General features: G+C 40.8%; 2 protein-coding genes across 3 annotated transcripts; one reads left to right on the top strand and one right to left on the bottom strand.

Moving 5' to 3' along the window:
- Positions 1 to 3668: 3668 nt before the first annotated feature.
- GCNT3 (glucosaminyl (N-acetyl) transferase 3, mucin type) lies at positions 3669 to 4976 on the top strand (the record flags this gene model as incomplete). Its single annotated transcript, XM_082488836.1, has 1 exon — positions 3669 to 4976. One exon carries the CDS (start codon positions 3669 to 3671, stop codon positions 4974 to 4976), a length of 1308 nt encoding a protein of 435 aa, XP_082344962.1.
- A 7588-nt stretch (positions 4977 to 12564) lies between these two features.
- GTF2A2 (general transcription factor IIA subunit 2) lies at positions 12565 to 18548 on the bottom strand. 2 transcript variants are annotated; one of them, XM_082488692.1, is made up of 5 exons: positions 18523 to 18548; positions 17877 to 18000; positions 17258 to 17362; positions 15735 to 15861; positions 12565 to 14119 (listed from the first exon to the last, which is right to left on the bottom strand). In XM_082488692.1, the coding sequence occupies exons 2-5, from the start codon at positions 17946 to 17948 to the stop codon at positions 14094 to 14096; spliced, it is 330 nt and encodes a 109-aa protein (XP_082344818.1). In that variant the 5' UTR covers positions 17949 to 18000; positions 18523 to 18548; the 3' UTR covers positions 12565 to 14093. The 2 variants fall into 2 exon arrangements, with proteins under 2 accessions (XP_082344818.1, XP_082344817.1); XM_082488691.1 differs by having other exon boundaries at positions 17877 to 18002; positions 18410 to 18533.
- Between the last annotated feature and the right edge of the window lie 1788 nt (positions 18549 to 20336).

The following is a 20336-nucleotide window of genomic DNA, read 5'->3' as shown; positions in this document are numbered from 1 at the left end:
TACCCTGTAGACAGTTCTTGTACTATAGCAACCTTATGTAGGACAGTTGTTTTACACTCACTTGTAAAAAGAGTATTCACTGAGACATGATCAGCATTAAACAAAGTCAAAGTCAACGATTTGAGCCCACAGTTCAAAATTAAGTATGTTGGAAGTTGCAGTTACACACAAGAATATCGATACTAAGAGTATTTAATCCCCATTTGATATGGAAACAAGTTCTCAAGTCTTAGACTTTACCAACAAAATATTCTTTTATGTAGGCTAACATTTCTCTCATGGAAAAAAAAGCAGCTTTGCAGAAAGCATACTGTTAATTATGTTTTATTTAATTCCATTTTCATGTGTCTTTAAGGATTAAGTTATTTCATCATGAATATGCAACAGAAAAAAAAACACAACTTCCTGTATAGTGAGATATTAGCATCTGTATTCTGTTACTTAACTGAAATATCAACTATTTATCTAAACTGTAACTAGGGACACAAATTCATTTTCATGAAGTTTTTTAGATGTATATATCTTGTCTATAATACATACTATTCCTATCAGACAAGTTAGATATCAAGCTTCACAGAAATTGTAAAGTTTGCAATCATAACCACAGCTCATCTGCTGTGGTTATGCAGCAGACCTGCCTAGCAGAGAGCAAAGCAAATATTTACCCATGTTTACCATGTGGATTACCACCTGCTCTTAAGAGAATGCATAAAGAATAATACTACAGCACAGAAAAAATTGGCATGCCAAATAAAAGGCATTCAGAGAGGGTTGGTCAGTACATATAGTTTGATCAACTGATAACTATTATTTTTCAGCTTTTCAGCTGTTTAGCTGGACCTTTACATTTCACACTTTCCAAAGGAGACAGTTTTAAAAATTCACCCTGAAAGTAGGCAAGGGTGAATACTTCAGTCAGTAGAGGCACAAGCACTTCAGACTACTTGGGTTTGCTGTGCTTTTTTTAATTTGAGATAACAGCCTATACATGAAGAGCAGATGATGTGTGGTCCTATGGCCACGGTCCTAATCATAGAAACCTTCAAAAGTTTCAAGTTTCTTACACTGAAAAAGTTCAAGACGTAAAAGCTAAATGACAAACTTCTTCCAAAGGAGTTTCAACCTGTGACTAAATTTACAGAATGTTGACAAATTAATCCAAAATAATTTGTTTCCTTACTCAGTATCGGGCTTTCATTGAGAAAACATTTACTGTCAGATAAAGTTATCAACAAAGATAACTTTTCCAAAAATAATACTCCCTGTGGCTGATATTTATCAATGTGTATGACAGTATTTTCAAGAAGTGAATACACTGCTCCTACAGCCTACTCTCTATCTATCTGTGCATGTGACGTCAGCCATTGGCCAGCGTAAAATGAAATACAGCAGCCCTTTGCTGTCATTTCACACACTGTTTTGGGGTGGGTTTGGGGTGGTTTTTTTTTTAGTTTTTGGCACTGTTTAGAGACCAAATACACTGTTGGCTTTAAAAGCATAGCTGAGAACACTGAAAACACATTTTTCAAGTCTCAGGTTAGACTTAGCAACTACTGACTCTTAACAAAGAATTACAGAAGGTAAAAATATGATTATAGAGTTACAGTTTCTTTTCAAATTCCTTAAAAACACCTTTGGGAAAAACACCATTACATTTCTGAATCACATCACCAAAATTTTTGAAGAATTACTCAAAAATGCACATAACTGGAAATAAATATAGCTAAATATAGTTCCTGTAGGATTAAGAATTTGAGGATTTCTTCGACCACACCGTTACAAGACACAACACATACAGAGCAGCTACAACCATAAAGTAGAAATTATTGTTTACAATGCTATACAATATATAAAATATGCTCTTGTTTTCCTAGCCCACAAGCAGTGGCTGTATGAAAGGATATCTGTGTACTGAAATCAGAGTAGAGGATCGATAGAAAGACATTGCTTTAGAAAAAGAGAATCCCAAGACTACAAGAAGTTGCCATCCCTCTGTACAATACTGCAAGGATACAGTCTAGCAGAGGTGACCTGGAGGGGAAGAGCTGCTTGGAAGTGCAGAAGATGCACTACTATTATTGTCCTATTCCAAGAGTTTCTTGTAAAATACCTTTCTTCAGACGCTTTGAAATTGTCCAGGTCAACGAGCTCTGCAGTGAAAACAGAACACAGGTTAGAAACAAATTTCAGAAGCACAGTACACACATAAGCAAGACCAGTGTCTTTCTTACACTGAGAAGCTGCTGGCCCATCTAGCACCTTGTTTATGTTCCCCAAGCCTTTTTTCCCCATGTTTCTCCCACGCACATTCACTTTGGTACTTAGCACAGGCAAACTGACAGCTGTGCATATGGCAAATACTACATGTATCACATCACTGCCTTTCATAATGCCCATTAGAATTTCTGAACCACAGATGTCTAAGTTATTTACTGAATTGGTTAAAGCTAATAATTCAACAAATAATCTCAGTTTTGAAATTGGGGAAGTAACTGCTGCTGTTTTCTAGAACCCATCCAGAACTACACTTACAGCAACGGTTCTCAGTCCAGCTGCAGGTTCTGCGAGTTTGGTTCCTTGATACAACTGGAGAAAGAAAGAAAAAAATTAAAATAAATACACCTTTGTTGGTATCTTAGAAAACCCATCTTGGAAATTCTGACTTAGCATTGAAACTGTTGAAATTGGCCCTTTTTTACAAATATGGTACCAAATCCCACGTTTGGTTCAAACTACAAAGTAGTTCAGGATGATTGCAAAACCTAGGGGACGCTATTTTGTTCATCATGGCTCAAAGCATATTTTAGTCACTTGCAGTTATCCCACCTTTTCTATTGTGATACTTAACCAGGATGTGCATGTAGGTATATACAGGAGGTCCTGACACTCTCTGCAAGTATTCTCTCACTCCTTCCTTTAAGCGGATACTTTGTGGCAAATTATTTATAAACCATGGCCTCTCTCTTCACCCTCTGCTTCCACTGTAGAAGCAGAGATTCTACTTTGCCCAGTTATCCAACACCTGCGATAATCCTTCACTAAAGCTCAAAATGCTCCAGGCCAGCAGAAAGCTTGCTGCAGCTGGGCTTCTAGACTACAGTGCTATTGCTGTCACTCCCTTGACCTGTGAGCTGGAATGCTCTGAACACTGGAAAAGCAGGTTAGATCCCAAAGTCATCTAGTAAAGTCTTTTTTAAAAGCATGTTACATGGGGTTGCATTCCGGAGCAATTTTCCTCGCGTTACACACTGGACAGGGGTAAGATAAAATATCTTCTTTTAAACAGACATACAAGATACACAACCACCTCCAGTGTTGACAAAACCAAACGCAGTCACGCCACGGGGAGGGAGGAGACTTCCTTTTATTCACCTATTATTCACCTGCGGTTACGCTGCAATTGCCCTGCCACTATTTCACCACTACCCAGGAAGCACGCACCCAGGCTGTCCAGTCACTCTGTGCGCAGCACCGGCTCCAGCACCCTCCGCAAAGCTCACCGAAGAGGCAAGACCAGACCTGTTGAGGCCAGGCAGGTGGGGAGGGGCTGGGGGGAGAGGTGTCAGTTGAGGGTGAGGCAGTGCTTCGCTGCTGAACAGCGGGGAGGGCAGGCGGCACGTGGCGGAACAGGGCGCGAGGCTGCCAGCTGTGCCCGCTGCCACGGCGGCATGCGGCTATGTGAGCGGAACCCCCTGCCAGCACGGCGGCGCTGCATGGTGCTGCTGGGCTCCCTGCTGCTGGTGGCCGCCCTGGCGATCCGCAGTGCCAGCCGGCCCTGCCCTGACAAACAGCCAGCTGCCGCTGCCGACCCACGCTGCCGCCAACGCCTATACCGGGCACTGGAGCTCTCCCCCAGCAGGAGGATCAACTGCTCGGGGATTGTCCGTGGGGATGAGAAAGCCATCCAGGAGGCCCAGCTCAGCAACATAGAGGCTGCGAACAAAAGGGTCTCCCTGTCGCCCAGTCAGTACCTGAACATGACAAAGGACTGCAGCAACTTCAGGGAGACCCGGCGGTTCATTGAGTTCCCGCTGAGTCAGGAGGAGGCAGAGTTCCCCATCGCCTACTCCATGGTCATCCACAACAAAATCGAGATGTTTGAGCGGCTCTTGCGGTCCATCTACGCCCCCCAGAACGTCTACTGCGTCCATGTTGACAGCAAGTCCCCGGCTGACTTCCAGGAGGCCGTGCGGGCCATCGTAGCCTGCCTCCCCAATGTCTTTGTGGCTAGCCGCCTGGAAAATGTGGTCTATGCCTCCTGGTCCCGGGTGCAGGCTGACCTCAACTGCATGCAGGACCTGTTGCGGAGCCCCGTGCAATGGCGTTACATCCTCAACACCTGCGGCACCGATTTCCCCATCAAGACCAATGCCGAGATCATCCGTGCCCTGAAGGTGCTGCAGGGGCAGAACAGCATGGAGTCAGAGAAGCCCTCAGCCCTCAAGCAGGAGCGTTGGAAGTACCACCACAAAGTGGGGAAGTTCATCTCCCGGACAGCCAAGCAGAAACTGCCGCCACCCCACAACTCTCCCATGTTCACGGGCAACGCGTACATCGTGGTCACGCGGGCCTTTGTGCAGCACATCTTCGAGAACCCCACGGCGCAGCAGTTCCTCGAGTGGGCCAAGGACACCTACAGCCCTGACGAGCACATCTGGGCCACCCTCAACCGCATGCCCGGCGTGCCAGGCGCCAAGCCCCAGAACGACAAGTTCCAGCTCTCAGACATGAACGCCCTGCCCCGCCTGGTCAAGTGGCAGTACCTGGAGGGCGACACCAGCAAGGGCGCGCCCTACCCGCCCTGCACCGGCCGGCACCAGCGCTCCGTCTGCATCTACGGGGCGGGCGACCTGCCCTGGATGCTCCAGCAGCACCACCTCTTGGCCAACAAGTTCGACCCCACGGTGGACGATGCCGCTATCCAGTGTCTCGAGGAGCACCTGCGCCACAGTGCCCTCTATGGCCGGGGACTTTGAGGGGAGCCCGCGGAGACCCTCGCCAGCACCTACCGCCGTCCGTAGGCGAGCCCGGCCGGCGGCGCCTCAGGGGCGGCGGGAGCAGCCGGAGGGAGACCCGCGCCGTGAGGCGAAAGGACGGCCGCGTTACCGCGCTGGCGGAGGGATCCTTCCGCGGGGCGGGCGGGAAGGGGGCCCTGAGGAGAAGCAGCGTCCGGGCGCGCGAGGGCACTAGCGGCCGGAACGGCTGCGCGGACCCCCGGGGGGCGGGGCGGGCCGGGCCGCCTCAGCGGGGCTTGGCGCGGGAAATGCCCGGTGTTGAATGCCCTGCCGCCTCCCCGAGGCCGCCGGCTGCTCCGGAGAGACACCGTGCGGACCGCGGCCTCCCGCCCGGCCCCCCCGGACAGCTTCCTCACAGACCCGCTTGAAGAAACGGGGGTAGGGTATTTTTCCATTCTCCTTCTACAGTGACCCCAGGGCTTCTTGTTGTAGAGAGGCAGGGCCAGGTCATGGCCCACAGTGACTCCGTGTCCTGCTACAAGCAGAGCAGAAACTATAATTAATGTGCTTTTCTATAAAGCACCTGTCAGGCCACCGGCTCCTGGTACCTGTTGTACTGCTCAGCTTAACATCTGGCTGCTGCTTTTGCATCGCTCTAAAGTTTAATTTCTGTCAATAGCCATAACCAAAATCCTCCAATAAAATCAAATACACTAAAATAGATGGCTCTCTGGTATTCTGTACCTTTGAGGAGAACTGGTTGTGCTCCTAGGCAGAGCCATTAAACCAATTAACCCCTCTGCGCCCCACTTTAACACAGGGAGAGGGATGCCTATGTCATTAATGGTGTGAAAACCTACATTTTTCTAGCACCTTCCTCTCTTTCCCTCCCCCCCAAAAAAAGATTGTTGTGAGAAGTGATCTCAGTAATATCCAGTAGTGTATCTGGCGTTTTAGATGAACAAAATAATAATCCAGCACATTCTTGTTTTCTTTTGCTTCTAGAATCTGAAAGAAAGATTTGTGAACCCACGTATTTCACCCACATGTATTTTTCCCACCTTCTCACATTAAATCTCGGCACTTTCCATGGATCCAACAGCTTTTCACTACCTATAATGCTGAGGGATTAATTCCGTTGTCTTTGTACTACCCAAAATACCTTCCAAGTAATTTTTTTTTTTTTTTGTCAGTACACTCTCACCTTTATAAATTCAAGATCTCTGGTGGAGAATTAGCATCTATGCAAAGAACATCTGAAGTAATTCCATAGCACCAGGCTACAATCAGATTAAGTTATGACTGCAATCACACAGATCTTTAAAACATTGATTTAAATAGGATGCGAAGATGAAATAACTGACTTGAAAAGGTGTCTCATTGCAATTTTGTTAGACATCTTAAAATGAACTTGGTTGTAAAACACCGATTCTTAAAATGCTATGGTGATTTCACAGCAAACAGTGTAGGCAAAATCCCCAACTACTGGCAAAAAAAGCTCTCAAACATAAATACCCAACATATCATCGGGCATTTGTTTATTCAAAAAGAGCAAATAAAGGAATAGGATTGCTAGTCCCAGTGGGAAACTCTTTCCAACTTATGTAAGCAGACAATTGCTACAACAGAGATTAAAGCTTTATGCTAACCTGATAGTAATATAGAAAACTTAAAAATGGTTTCAGCAGCAAATACAACATTAAATAGCAAATATGCCCATGTCTAGTACATTATTTTAAAACAAACAAAACTTCTCTGCTGACTCAGGGTAAGAATACAAATCTCCCAACATAGAAGACTGTTTCTAACCACTGCTACCTAATCTGATTTTGCTTGCTGGAGCTCTTTCATTTACTTTAAATTACCATTTGGGCTAATGTGTATTAAACTACTGCCAGTGGTTCACTGGGGGAGTGGCATACGTTCAAGTTTCTGGACTAAATAAGGCAGAGCAGGGTTGGTGTTTTAGACTATGGCAAGGTGTTGTCTTTTTCCCTTGGAAAATGGAGAAAAAAGGTGCATATTCACTGAGAGAAAAAACAAACAAACAAACAAAACAAACCATACTTCTCTATTCTAAGGAATTGCATCAAAACCAAACCCATCCATGAAATGGATGTCTGTAAGATCTAAATTTATTTCTCAAAGAACCTTCTGAGCACCGACAAAAAAGCAAAAAAGTGTTTGGGGGGTGGAAGGAACCCCAGCCTGGGGGGGTTATTATTTGCCTGGGGGGTATTATTTGGCAAATTTACCTGTAAAGAAAGATACCTACTTACAGGTTGCTTACACATTTGTTAACAGTAATTTTTATCCCCTTCACTCTGTAAATATGTTTAACTTCTTCAGTTGTTTCTTCTCTCAGAAATACGAAGTATTGCTTGTACACACTATGTAAGTAACAGTGTTTCATCTATTATTGACAGACACTGTCCTGGCCAAAAACGTTACAGATGCAGAGTCAAGTATTTAGGGCTGGGCAGGGGGGGAGCACCACTTCAAATTTGTTCCATGGTAAGTCTTTTAACAAAGTCTAAATAATTTTTCATTTTATGTTGTATTTTAATGTTACCTGTTGCAATCTATGCTCTTCCTGGTTACACCTGGAGACAGAATCTAAGCATTTATCCACATTTGAAAGAGCTTGCCTGTGGAACGCAAAGGCCTCAAGTGAAACTAGCATACCAAAAACCATTTGGTGACACACCAAGAGGGACAGCAGTTAGCTAACAACATAGCCTACACTGCCTTCTCCATTCAAAGAGATCACAGATTTTTATGAAAATGAATGTTCTGGCATTATTGTCTTGGAGATATAAACAACTTGTAAATTTTCACATCCAGTTCTCTTGATTCAAAGAAAATTTTCAGTTTCTGTTGGTGTTATTACTCACAATTTATCTTAGATTATTTGGTTCCAAAAACAAAGGCGTATCTTGTACAAATTTATTTTCAACTCACCCTCTCCTTTTAGTAGTGACTTAATTTCTTCTGAAAGAACGAGACTACTCCCAAATTCAGAAGGTGAACTAAGACAAAAGGATTCTTACAAAGGAATGTTCTCAGCATTTCCTCTTCCAAAGACGTTAGAAATGTCAGAGTTATGAGTGCGGTCACATGTCAAAGCAGTGATGCAGAAAAGAAAAAAAAAATTATGTCTCCTTACCAGTATAAATGACAATAAAAAATATCACTCAACTCTAGCATAGAACTTGTATTCCAGAGATCTTAGAGTATCATAGAAATAAGACAGCTAGCATCTGGCAACAGGGCACAAAGAAAGGATGGAACTTACCAAGGTTATTTGCAGAACTGGAAAAAAAATAAACTTCTGACAGAGTAGGACAAGCTCTAGCACAAAGTAGCACTGGTATATCAGAATACAGGATCACCTCCAAAAAATAGGCTAAACCCCATATGAACTTAATCAGTAAAATCTTGGGCTATCCAAATTGGAAATATAATCATATCAGAAATATTAGTGTTAACTTTAAGTGAGAGGATGAAAATCTATTTCTAAAACTTCTGTCTACAATCAATTGTTAACTAACAACCTGAACTTCAAATAAACCACCAGCTTAAGGAGGAAATAAGTTGCAAATTGCTATTTACCTTTCAAGCTATGCGCAGGAGGAAGGTGAAACTATAATTCTGAAATCTAATAATATTTATTTTTGGTTTAAACTTGCCTGGCTTTAATTTATATTTTATTTCCAAGTGGTTTTCACTTTATTTTTACAAGAACAACTTAATGCAAGCTGCAGCTAGCATAATACATATTTACACAGTGGGTCAATGAACAGCTCCTCTTAACTCCAGTTAGGATGGTCTGTTTCCTTCTTGCTTTGCATTTCTTTCATGCTCTGTATGAACATCTCTGAAATGTCCTATAAAAAAGAGATGGGTCAACTGAAATAAGTTTGGAGGAAACCAGGTAATAAATTCTGAACAGACTAGAAGCAAACATGACTTATAGGAACAAAATATCAGTAAAGTATTTGCAGTCATGAGTAAAACTGATTCAGGGAACAGGGTTAGGGTGTCCTTTTTCTTCTGACTGCAACAGCAATGAGCATGAAACATTAATCAGACTCTTAGTGAACTTTCTTGGAGGGTGCAGACTCTTTTAGCACAAGGTGAAAACCAAAATATTAACATATCTATCTGTGACTTACTACCTACTAAGCCATAATGGCTAATTTATACAGTAAATTTATCTTTGAGCAAAGCTATTTTCCTAACAAAGATGACTCTCTAAGTTAGTGAAGGAAAAGCCCACATCTTCCAGTACAGTCTTATCAAAGTTAAAATGCTTTTTTACCATGCTCCTACTTTTCTTCCTCCCCCCCCCTCCCCCCCGAACTTTCAGAGTACAGAAAAGCAAAACCAAGTCAGTAGTAACTTAACTGAAATACTACCTTCTAAGCTGCTGAGATCCTTAAAAGCAAATATCTGTGTTTTGAGTAACTCTCATCTACCTCATTTTACCTAGTCATTGTGTAAAATTACATAATGATCCTGATTAAACTTGTCTTCCAGGAATTCATCATAATTTCTTCCTGCTTCGCACTTTCCTTTAATTTGTGTCTCTGATAACATTTGAAGTCAGGTATTGACATCCCTGACTGAGCAGACAGCTTACTTTAGATAACATCCTGTTTTGTGCACTTACAGAATTCACAAAATCCTTTTTCTTGGAAGCCATGTTTAAACACAAGCAGTCACCCACAGCCACTTCTGTATTGGTGTTTATTCTTCCCTTTTCTTCACTTTATTTTAATTAATTTACTTTCTAAATAGAAACATCCATTCCCACTCAAGGTGAAGGTCAAGGTGCAAAGGTATATTTTACCTTCTGTCTGCTACTGATAGGTGGAAGCAACTGTGACCTTTCTGAAGAAAAATCAACAAAAAAACCCAACCAACCAAACAAATGAATCAGTCCATAACACTACAGGCAAGGAATAAGCAAATAGGCAGCAGCAAGTATGCTGATGCTGTAGCAAGTCAGATGGTTTGTCTTCCACTGGATATTAAAATAGCTTAGTATAGCAAAAGTGAAGTTAACACTTTAAGGTTTAAGTTCAACAAATCTTCCAAGACCACAAAGCACATTAATCATATGAACATGGAGGGATTAGCTGAAATTCAAACACAAAAAATAGTAAGTGGCAAGAAAGTGACAGAGAGTAAAGCAATAAAAAGCAGGAAGATTTTGGCACCAGATCCCCTTACCTTCTCTTTGCTCCCCTCTCCTGCAGTGAACTGAAGCAGCCTCCACAGAAGTAGCAGATCCGGGGCCTGAACAAACACCATCCCAGAAACATAATTAGAGCCAAAAAGGATGTGTGCTGCCAAGCTAGTGTCAGCTTGTGTTGACAGCTGTGAGGTTTGCAGGAATTAATTCCTCCAGAAGCATAGGCAAGCTTCTCTTCTGCAGCAAGCAGGCAGCAGTCTTGATACAATAGGCAGATACTCCCTGAGCCATCACTGGAGCAATTCTAGACATCAAAAAGGTTATTCCCAAGAATCATTTACATCTCAGTATGCCTCAAGAGCTGTTTTCTAGAGAGATGGCAGAGTTAACAGGGTAAATACCTTATGCTGAATTGGATGTTTAAGAAAAAAAGAATAGTTTAGAAACAGCAACAACCAAAAAAAAAAAAAAAAAGAAACTAGAGCTAAGCTAGAAACAGAGTATTTCAAAACAGAATACAGATAAAAGTCAAGATAAGGTTGAAACATCAGACCTGTGTGAGGTTTACTTTAGAAGCTTTAGAAACCATAAAGCAACCCTTATTCATTTTGTTTCTTCACATACACAAAACCAATGCTAACTTCTGCAGTTTTCAACAGTATATTCACTGAACAATAAAATAAATACTAAAGAAGTGGTACCTGGAGCTTCTGCACTGTAATATAACCGTGCAAAGAACAACACTGCCAAATGCTTTGCTGCTGGATATGCACAGATTGCCCTTTGGCTCTCAACAACAACAGAAGCAAAGAATAGTATTGATCACAAAAGTTCAAGTATTCTTTGTGTACCTGGATAAACTCAGTATGCACTCTGTATGCATCTGGATTTGAATTCCATGTCCTAGAAACATCCCACAGATGCAAAAATGTCAGATACCTGCATTGCCTAACACTGCACTGTCATGAAGGAGACAGAAGAAGCACACATAAGCTGATTTTGGGAACAATAAGTAGTCAAACTTGTAACAAAGTATTTATTTTATAAATGAAAAATGGAGTACACAAAAACCAAAATGGATTCCATCATGAGAGTGGAAAACAAGTGGCTTGCAGAACAACAGCTCAATGCATTTGCCATAACCAAACAGAGCTAGCCTATGTTACCAGAAAATTTTGAAACAGTGATATTAAAACATTAACCAAATGTGAAATAAAGCTTCTAATACCACCAATAATTAGCCCGGCAGCAGCAACACAAAAAGCTCAGGGTACATGTTTGCCTTTCTTCAGTTTTTATTTTTGTTTGGTAGCTTCTCTCTTCCTGTTGTTCAGTATGAAAGGCCTCAGACTTTTGGCTTGTGAGAGAAAAGCAACGTCTAGATTACAGAAGCATATGTTATGACTTCCCATTTATTCCTACTCATTTCTTTGTGGTTTCACCTAAAATGTTCCCTTACTCGCAATTTGCACATGCTTTCTAGCCTTTCACACAGCCTAAATTGCACAGATTCCTTTAGCACACAGTCCCTTCATTATCACTGTGCCCAGGAAGATTACTTCCTCCCCCCGCCTATTCCAGTTGCTCTCCTGCTCCAGTCTGTTGTGCGTTTCTGTTAAGACATTATTATTAGCAAAAGAAAAAAATCTTAGAACCGTTCAGAACCACCCGTAACATTTAACGTATTTTTCATTTATGTAATTTTTTGCCACTCACTTAACTCCAGCTGAACAAGCTAATCAAGAACATTAGTGTCACTTAAGTTTGCACATTTTTTCAGTACAGCAAGACTTGGGTACAGAGCATTTAAATTCATTTCAGAATGTCCATCTCCTTTTCAAATGCTCCCTTACAAGGCAAGGCAATATTCAAACCTGTTTTCACACCAAATAGGAACCACCAGAGAAGTATGCTATACAATTTAAAGTATTACTGTTAAGCATCAGCACAGGGAGTATCCCATCACCTTCTCCTTCCAAAGGACCAAGTCTAGAGCTTCAATGGGACTGTTCTTTTTTTAAACAAGTCAGTAAAGTTGCCCTGAATTATGAACATAATTGTTTCTGTTTCCTGCTCACATTGATTTGAATTTCACTGATTACTAAGTAGCAGACATCTTTGTCAATAAAATTATTTCTCCTTTTTGTTTGTAATTTTTCTTAGTATATATATACATTATTTTCTTTTTCAGTTAAATATTTCTTTTCCTTTCACTGAACAGCTAATGTAGCACTAAGCCTAGGAAGGCTAAAGCTGTAGTATACAACTGTTGAAAACAAGTCTGATAGAGGAGCATCAATGAAATGTAAACATAAATCCATCCCACACAGTAATCTCAGATCATCAGTACAATTGTGCTTCTCTATTAAATTTGGTTTTAATGGAAAAATGCTATAGTAAATATGCTAATGCACACTTAATTGGAACAAAATATGATATATATTTATTTCCATTAGGAGGGAGTCCAAAGGCTACAGAGAACTGGAGACTGAGAAGTTTCTCTCCAGAGGCAGGAAGAGACGGCAAAGAGTTAGAGGTAGGGACAGCAAACTTTTATACTTGTAAGGGCTGAAATTCAGTTTACCACGTGATTATAAGAGAACGAAAAATGTTTAAACCTAGATTGAATCTCATGTAGAAAAAGAGAAAACCACTTGAAGTGAGGGAAGCAGACATTAACTAAGCCCCAAATATACAGACCAAAGGAAGGATTTAGAGAACCATAACATATCAGTCTGGAAAGGTATTAGAAGATACTAAAGATTTATTACTTTAATTAATAGACTGAGCCACTGACATGTTAAGAAAGGTTTCAACATGTAAATTATGCTCCGGTTTCATCACAAACTAAAGATTTAGATTGATCTGAAAACAGTTACCCCCTGACTACTTCTGCACAATTTCCAGTTTCTAGGGATCTGTAAGTAGCCTACTGTCAAAAACAAATGAATTTGACACTGCTGCGGCAGCTAGCATTTCTGTGACCACACTCGAACAGTCACTGCTGTTAAATCAGACAAATGAGCTGTCAGTATATTATATTCACAATTCTAGCAAATAAACTATTTTAAGGGTTTCTTGATTGGAGTTATTTAGTGGAATGTGTAAGTCTAAAAAGAACAAAGTTATCCATTTGATATCTCAAAATTCATAGCTAAACTCTTTCACCGAAATCCTGTTAGCCAGGTGTCCAATTAAATGTATTCCACATAAATACAAAAAACAATTAGAAAAACATTAAAACAAGCCACACTAACATTTGTCGAGTATGTAGTGCAATCTTACGAGACTCAGTTTCATTATTTCATTTTGATTAGTTGTGCAATAACTTCAATACTTGGGTTAGTGTATTATTAGCAGAGGGTACCAAATGGACAAATTTATAGACAGAAAGATAGTAACAAACAGACAACTATACTGGCCAGCATGAGCTGCTAAGCTTTTGTTCACGTCCTCCTCCCTCATTCTGAAACAGACATTTCTTGCAATACCAATCAGTGTAACCGTATTGGAACCCTGTAACTGAAAGAGCTTTGCATTTGCAACACTGCTCTAAACACACTTAGATAATATTGGCATAATGTATTATATTAATGATTGTTTTTAAACAAAGTTTTCCAATGATCATTCTTTCACAAGTTTTTAAATAAAAGTTTATTACAGAAATTATTTTGAACCAAAAAGGCAACAGTATCTGTTGTAGTTTAAAAAAAAAAAAAAAAAAAAAAAAGAAAAAAAGGTAACATTGTTTTCATGCCCTATAAGGTGAACTGAAGAAATGCTACAGGTATTTCTTCGGCTGTCATTCTGTGACGCTTTCTAGTATGGATTAACTCACATCTGCATCACAAGAATTAAGTATGAACACAGTCCTTCCCATGCTTCTCTCCAGAAAGTGCTGCATATTAACAGAAAACATTGCAGACAAACCACAGTTCTATTCATTCTGCAGTATTGGAACCAGTGTCTAGGAAAGAAAAAATAAACTGTGAGTAATACATACCCCCAATATAGTTGAGTATAAATTAAAGAGAACCAATACCACTCTCTAATACCTTCCCCAAGCACAAAAGCATTCCCCATGGATTTAGAACATGTTCTGTACCTACTTAATTCCCTCCACTGCTACCAATGTGATGCATGAACTGTTTGTGCTGTTTCACTTCTGTTAGCAACATTGAAAAGAGACAGCACAAAACTGCAAGGTTGTGCACACACATCATTTTCTATTAAGGCATTAAAAATACAAGAAGCTTTGCTCTAACTTACAATGATACACAAACACTTTATTGCTGTCAGCCATAAGCACATCTGGCTAAATCACATGACCTACTAAAGGGAAAGGGTTTTGCACACACAGTAGCATAAGCTCCTGTGGAGCGCGGGCTATAGTTTATTATGCATTTTGAGACATATGCAAGAATGAGCACGATCTCCATAAAACAACTGTGAGCAATTCTCCATTCTGAACTTTTGTCAGAAGCACCAATTAACACCAGTGCAATTTCTGGTGCGATTTCCTACCAATCCTGCTTTCTTGTTCTTAGAGTGATGGAAAAAATATATAACTTGGATATGGATAAAGACAAGTCACTTTCTACTGTGCTCCTTTAGCAAGTCAACTTCTTGTGGGGAATAAAAGGCTGTAATGTTAACAGCAACTTGAAGTTACCCAGTTCTTCAAATCAGACTCTTAGTGAACTTTCTTGGAGGGTGCAGGCTCTTTTAGCACAAGGTGAAAACCAAAATATTAACATATCTTGAAGTGACTACTATAGTCATGCCAGGATCGGGAAGCCATGAAGAACTTGTTTCAGAGGTCTAGAGTATATTTAAATAAAGCATTTTCCATTCTCAGTTCTTCCTTTTAGCATCAATCCCCGGGGCTGCAACAAGTGGCACCATTTCACACATCTTTAGCGATATTCTGCCTCCACATTGATTGTTTGAAAAGTTATAAACCAGCTTGCCACAAAAGTCACTACATTACTTTTTCCAGTAAAGAATTTCAAGGAACATTGACAAAAGTAATTCAGTCAAGCAGACATGGAACATAAACTCCCGTAAGCAGTGTACATACAGTGGGCCTGAGCAATATATAAATCTTATAACGCAATTTGCGAACCCTAGCATAAGCTTTTCCTGTGCTTGGGTCCCCTATTATCAAATCCAGCAAACAAATGCTTAGATGGTTTTCTCAGACAATTGCTCAGACTGATGAAGCACTCCTTGAATTCAATAAAACATGGTCCTCTTTTAACAAACAGGTTAATACTAGAAAAATCACCGCAAAGAAATTCAATTAAGATTACTTCCGACTTTCTAATTGCTCTAGTAGTATGTACTTCCCAACAACAGGTATAGAGCAGTCTCTTAACCATTGCTATTTCAGTACTTATGAGTTAGGGAAGCATTTAGCTTGCTTTTGTTTCATTTCTCATCATGTATAAAAGGGAGTGCAGAACCCTACTTTTGTCTAAATAATACAATCAATCTGGGCTTTAATCAGACATTTGGTCAAAGCTTTTTATAAATGAACAAGTCTTGTGTCTCAGCTTATTTATATCATATTCCATACTTACTTTTTCCATCACATGCTACAATTTTCACTTTATCCACTTTCACAAGTTCAGTGACCTCCCTAAATTCAACATCATTCAGTACAAATGTCCATACGTTGTCACAGAACCTGTATGTGTTCAGAGACCCCTTTAAAAAGACAAGAGACATTTTCTATAGGATGCATCCCAAAAGTAACAGAAAATATGATGTTTACTATCTACTGAACTACATACCTTCTAGAACTAGGTTTTGCCATAAAGCCAGCTGTGAACCTGAATGCAAACAAACTTGGCAAGCAAGCAATTCTGAGAAAAACTGTAGTTTAAATGCCCTCCAGTGGCTAAAATTTTCAAGACCATGTAGTGACAATTAGTGTCTATCCAAGGGGAAGTTTCACAGGTACAGGTACGCCAAGAAGTTTTATAACTTTTCTTATGTGTATAATGGATTAGTATCAGAGAAGATTTCTTAAAACACAGGCCATAAGAAAAATCAGTCATAGCAGTGATCATAACAAGATGTGAATTCTGCAATTGTTTAAATAAAGTGATAGTTTAAATAAAACATGACAAAACTGACCTATGTGACATAAAGGGGTAACCCTCATGTTTGATGTATTACTGGGGATACTGATATGTAAATCTTTTAGCCTTCATCTTCACATGTTAAACTGATATTCTTGAGCTTAAGCTCCACATAACATTTTTTTAAATTTATCCACTAAACACATTCTGAACAGTTTTCTATACCATATAACATACACAAAGCAAGTTAAGTGTATTAGAGAAAAAAAGTTATGCTCTTTTTAACACATCTATACAGTTTAAAAATCTAAAACCTTAAGAGCTCACTTCATTAATGTATTCTACATACACTGTAGAGGAAACATTAGGACATACATTAACAGGACAACTGTTTTGGTTTTGTTTGTGGTGGGGTTTTTTTTCCCCTCAAAATTACAATCAAGTTGACATTTAACAATTTATTTATATCATATTCCATACTTACTATCTGGGCTATCTGACATTAAGTAGGGTGGCTGGCTGGGAAAAAAAAAACCAACTTTTTTTTTTTTTTTCTATGATATGTACAGAAAATAGCTACAAAATGACCCAGTGACTTGTGTTAAGCGTAGCTCTGCAACTCTCTAGTCTCACTTCATGTTATAGATGTGGCTGAAAATCTGGCCTCATCTCCCTTCTGCTAGGGACAACTGAGAGAAGCAAAAGGCTCTTTCCTCATCTGCAAGGCACTGAGGGTGGCAATGCCACCCATGAAAGCATTTCCCTCTTCCCCTTCCCCTGTTTTCATCCACCCACCAAATCTGTTTCTGATTTTTGCATTCCTTCAAAAGATCCCTAGCAGAATACAAACATAACAAGCCTTACAATTACATAAAAAATGTACATGTAAACAGTCGTTATTTCAGAGTCAAAAGGGACCTTGGTAAGGTTCTGCTTGGAGCACACAGCTTTTAACAATGTTCTGCATTAACACTTGGTTACTATACCTCATGAACAACTTTTATATATTGTTATCTTACCCTGAAATTGACTCTGTTCCTGACTCGTTGTGCCAGTGCCGAATTTATAGCTTTGTCAAACTGAAGTAGCACCTGAAGGGCCAGTTGAGGCGTGATTTGCTGTGACTAAAGCAGTTTAAAAAAACCAAGAAGTTAAAATGCAGTAAAAATTAAAAACATCAAAACAAAGTTCAGGTGAAGCAGATCTCTAGAACAATTTACAGAAGTATTATGTTCCTGTGTTTACTTCCTTTTTCCTGTTTAACTCTGAGAAAAGAAATGATGTGCTAACATGATTTTTTTGTACTACACAAAGATTTCTTCTGATAAATATTTATTGGAAACAACCAGAAGAGCAGGAAATCGCTTACAGTGTTCCAGATTAATCTGGCTGTTCATTTACTGGGCCACGCAACAGGGGATTATGCCACTTAGATAAAACATTTTCCTTTGTCATTTCCTTCGAACATTAAGAAAAAGACTTCCCAGGTGAATGGAGTACCAAGAGCTTTTGATTTCAATCAGTGAGTTTTACAGACGTTGGCCATAAGTACCCCGATACAGCAACCGCAAGCCCGTTTTAATAACTAACCTCGCTTTCTTTTAAACTCATTACGCATACCTTAAACCCAACACGCACCTGTATGAGCTCATCCAGACTCTCCTGAAGACTGTTGCCCAGCGTGGTGTTCCTATACAGCTGATATGCCATGGCTGGATACCTCCCTGATCATCCACGCCTCTGGACGCCTGCTATGTCCCCGCTCTCATTTAAAAAACAAAACAAAACCCAGAAATTAAAGAGAAAAACAAACAAACAAACAAACAAACACAACAGAGCCCTCAACGTATAATCCACAGCAAGAGCAAGAAGAATTGAAGAAACCACTCCGCAAACACCCACCGACAACCAAGAGCGCTCAAAAGCCCAAAGCGCTATCGCCCGGCAGAGAGGCGGGCGGCCGGGAGGGAGCGGCGCCGCTGCCGGGCCGGCACCCGAGGGCCTGTGCGCCCACACGGCACGGGGCCGCCTTCGTTCGCCGCCCGCCCCCCGCTGAAGGCCGTTACGGCAACTGCGGCCAAGCGCCGGCGACCCAGCGGCCTCTAGCCCCGCCGGGACCCATCGCCCGCCCCCCCCGCCCCCCCAGACCCAGCCAACCCGCGGGAAGGTACCGGCCGCCGCCGCACCGCAACCGTGAGCAGCCACGGTCCCGGCAGCGCCGTCCCACCGGGCTTAGCTCCGGAGCCCCCGCTGGGGGCGGCCCCCTCCCGGGCCCCAACCTCACCCGCTCCCGGCGGCCGGAAGAGGAAGGGCCCTTCCGCCCGCCCCAGGGCCCGGAAGCGGAAGGACTCCGTCCGTCTTCCCCCCGGTGGGTGGGCCCGGGGCGGAGCCGCAGGCCCTTTGTTCCCGCCAAAGTAACGGCTACATTTCACTGCGATTAGTGGACTGGCAGCTACGATGCTTTGGGAACTGAAGTTAAATCACGTACTGGTGGCACACAGAACCACAAGAGACTCTCCTATTATCGATACATTCCTAAGCAGTAAAATAAAACATTCAGACCTTTTCCAAAGGTATTTATTGGATATAGCATTTTTTTTTTCCTAGTTAAAAAGTTTCCCATAAGTATTAACAACTAGCACATTCAGCAATGTGTTTATCACATTACTCCATCACACCGTAGAACGCAAACAGAAACGAGAAGCTCATTTAAAAAGAAAGGATCATAACATTCTTCAGAGGTCGGTGAAAAGTCTTGTATTTTATAGCTTTAGATTAAAGGGGCAAAGGAAAATAGTCACATCTGGGAAGAATAGTCAACTTAAGCCAGTTAGAGCAGCTAGGATTCACAACCTATGTTTTTGCATGACTACTGCAGCTTCAATTTGTTAAACACTGCACCTTTCCCATATCACACATATTAACCTTTACTAATAGGCAATGTCTTAACCCTTCTATCTACCATCCAACTGGTAGAGCACCCCACTACTCAGGCTTTTCTTCTTAATAAAAAGTCTTTGTTCAGATGACTGAATAAGAAAAACTGCAGAACACCTGTCTTCCATTAATATTTTTTGTAATTATTAACCTGGAATTCCAGGTCATAAATGTTAGCTAGCAGCTGAGCAAGCTAGAATAAAGGACATGGTAAGATAAGGAACTGACTTTTTGGAAACACTCCAGCAGCTTCACCTCTGATTACTTTCAATACTGGAGAGGAAAAAAAAAAAAAAAAATCATTATGTTTCAATCAGAGTAATCTGGGCAGTCCAGATTGCAAAACTGAAAAAAAGATCTAGTTGAGCAAAGAATGCCTTTAATTTCACTGATCTCAGTCATGCTTGAAGGGAATGATGAAAAACTGTAACAAGACTGCGCCCTCTTCACTTCTCAAATGCCCTTTTTTCCTGTTAACGCAATACAGGGAAAAAATGCCCTTTTTTCCTGTTAACACAATACAGGGAAAAAATGCCCTTTTTTCCTGTTAACACAATACAGGGAACAAGATGTGGTAAGGGAAACAGCGTAGTTCAACTTAAAATTTTGAAGCTAGGAAAGCTGCAAAATCTGGCTTTCAGAATATGAATATTTAAATATTCCTTATATTTCAGAGTGCTACTCTGACTAAAACCAAGTATCCTTAAAAAGTATAATTAAAGCACTTACTTCAGGCCTCTCCAACAATCAGTCGGTGAAACAAATCCTTGAGAGAATGACCTGCATCTGCAAGGATTGAATTAGAATCTACACCGAAAGCTTTGTAAGACTTCTGCGATTACAAAAACCACGCAAGCTACTATGCCTCTCCCCTCTGTTCCTCATAGGAGACTTTTCTGAGGGAGACTGGAATGACTCAAGAATTAAAGTCATAAGTGATAAGAGATGCATTTAAGCCATCTTTCTACATAATAAATATTGTATAAATCCATAGGATACACACAAAAAAGTTTGACACTGGAAGAAATACCCTTTTCACCAAGAAACATTTCTTTGTGACAGATTTGGTTTAGAAAGTGCCCATTCACAATATAGTTCCATTATCTTCTGTTGACTACAGACATTACAGTAGATGACACGAATGAAGATGACATGACAGGG

This window comes from Vanellus vanellus, assembly GCF_965231255.1.
Source record: "Vanellus vanellus genome assembly, chromosome: 11".
NCBI classification, from domain to species: Eukaryota; Metazoa; Chordata; class Aves; order Charadriiformes; family Charadriidae; genus Vanellus; species Vanellus vanellus.
This window is presented reverse-complemented; position numbering and strand designations above follow the sequence as displayed.

Bases quoted from the DNA above. Each gene is read 5' to 3' on its own strand.
- GTF2A2 (XM_082488692.1), bottom strand. From the start codon at position 17,948: ATGGCATATCAGCTGTATAGGAACACCACGCTGGGCAACAGTCTTCAG. The intron at 17,363-17,876 runs GTGCGTGTTGGG...AAACTGCTTTAG, and splicing joins GTCTGGATGAGCTCATACAG to TCACAGCAAATCACGCCTCA. The intron at 15,862-17,257 runs GTAAGATAACAA...GTCTTTTTAAAG, and splicing joins GGAACAGAGTCAATTTCAGG to GGGTCTCTGAACACATACAG.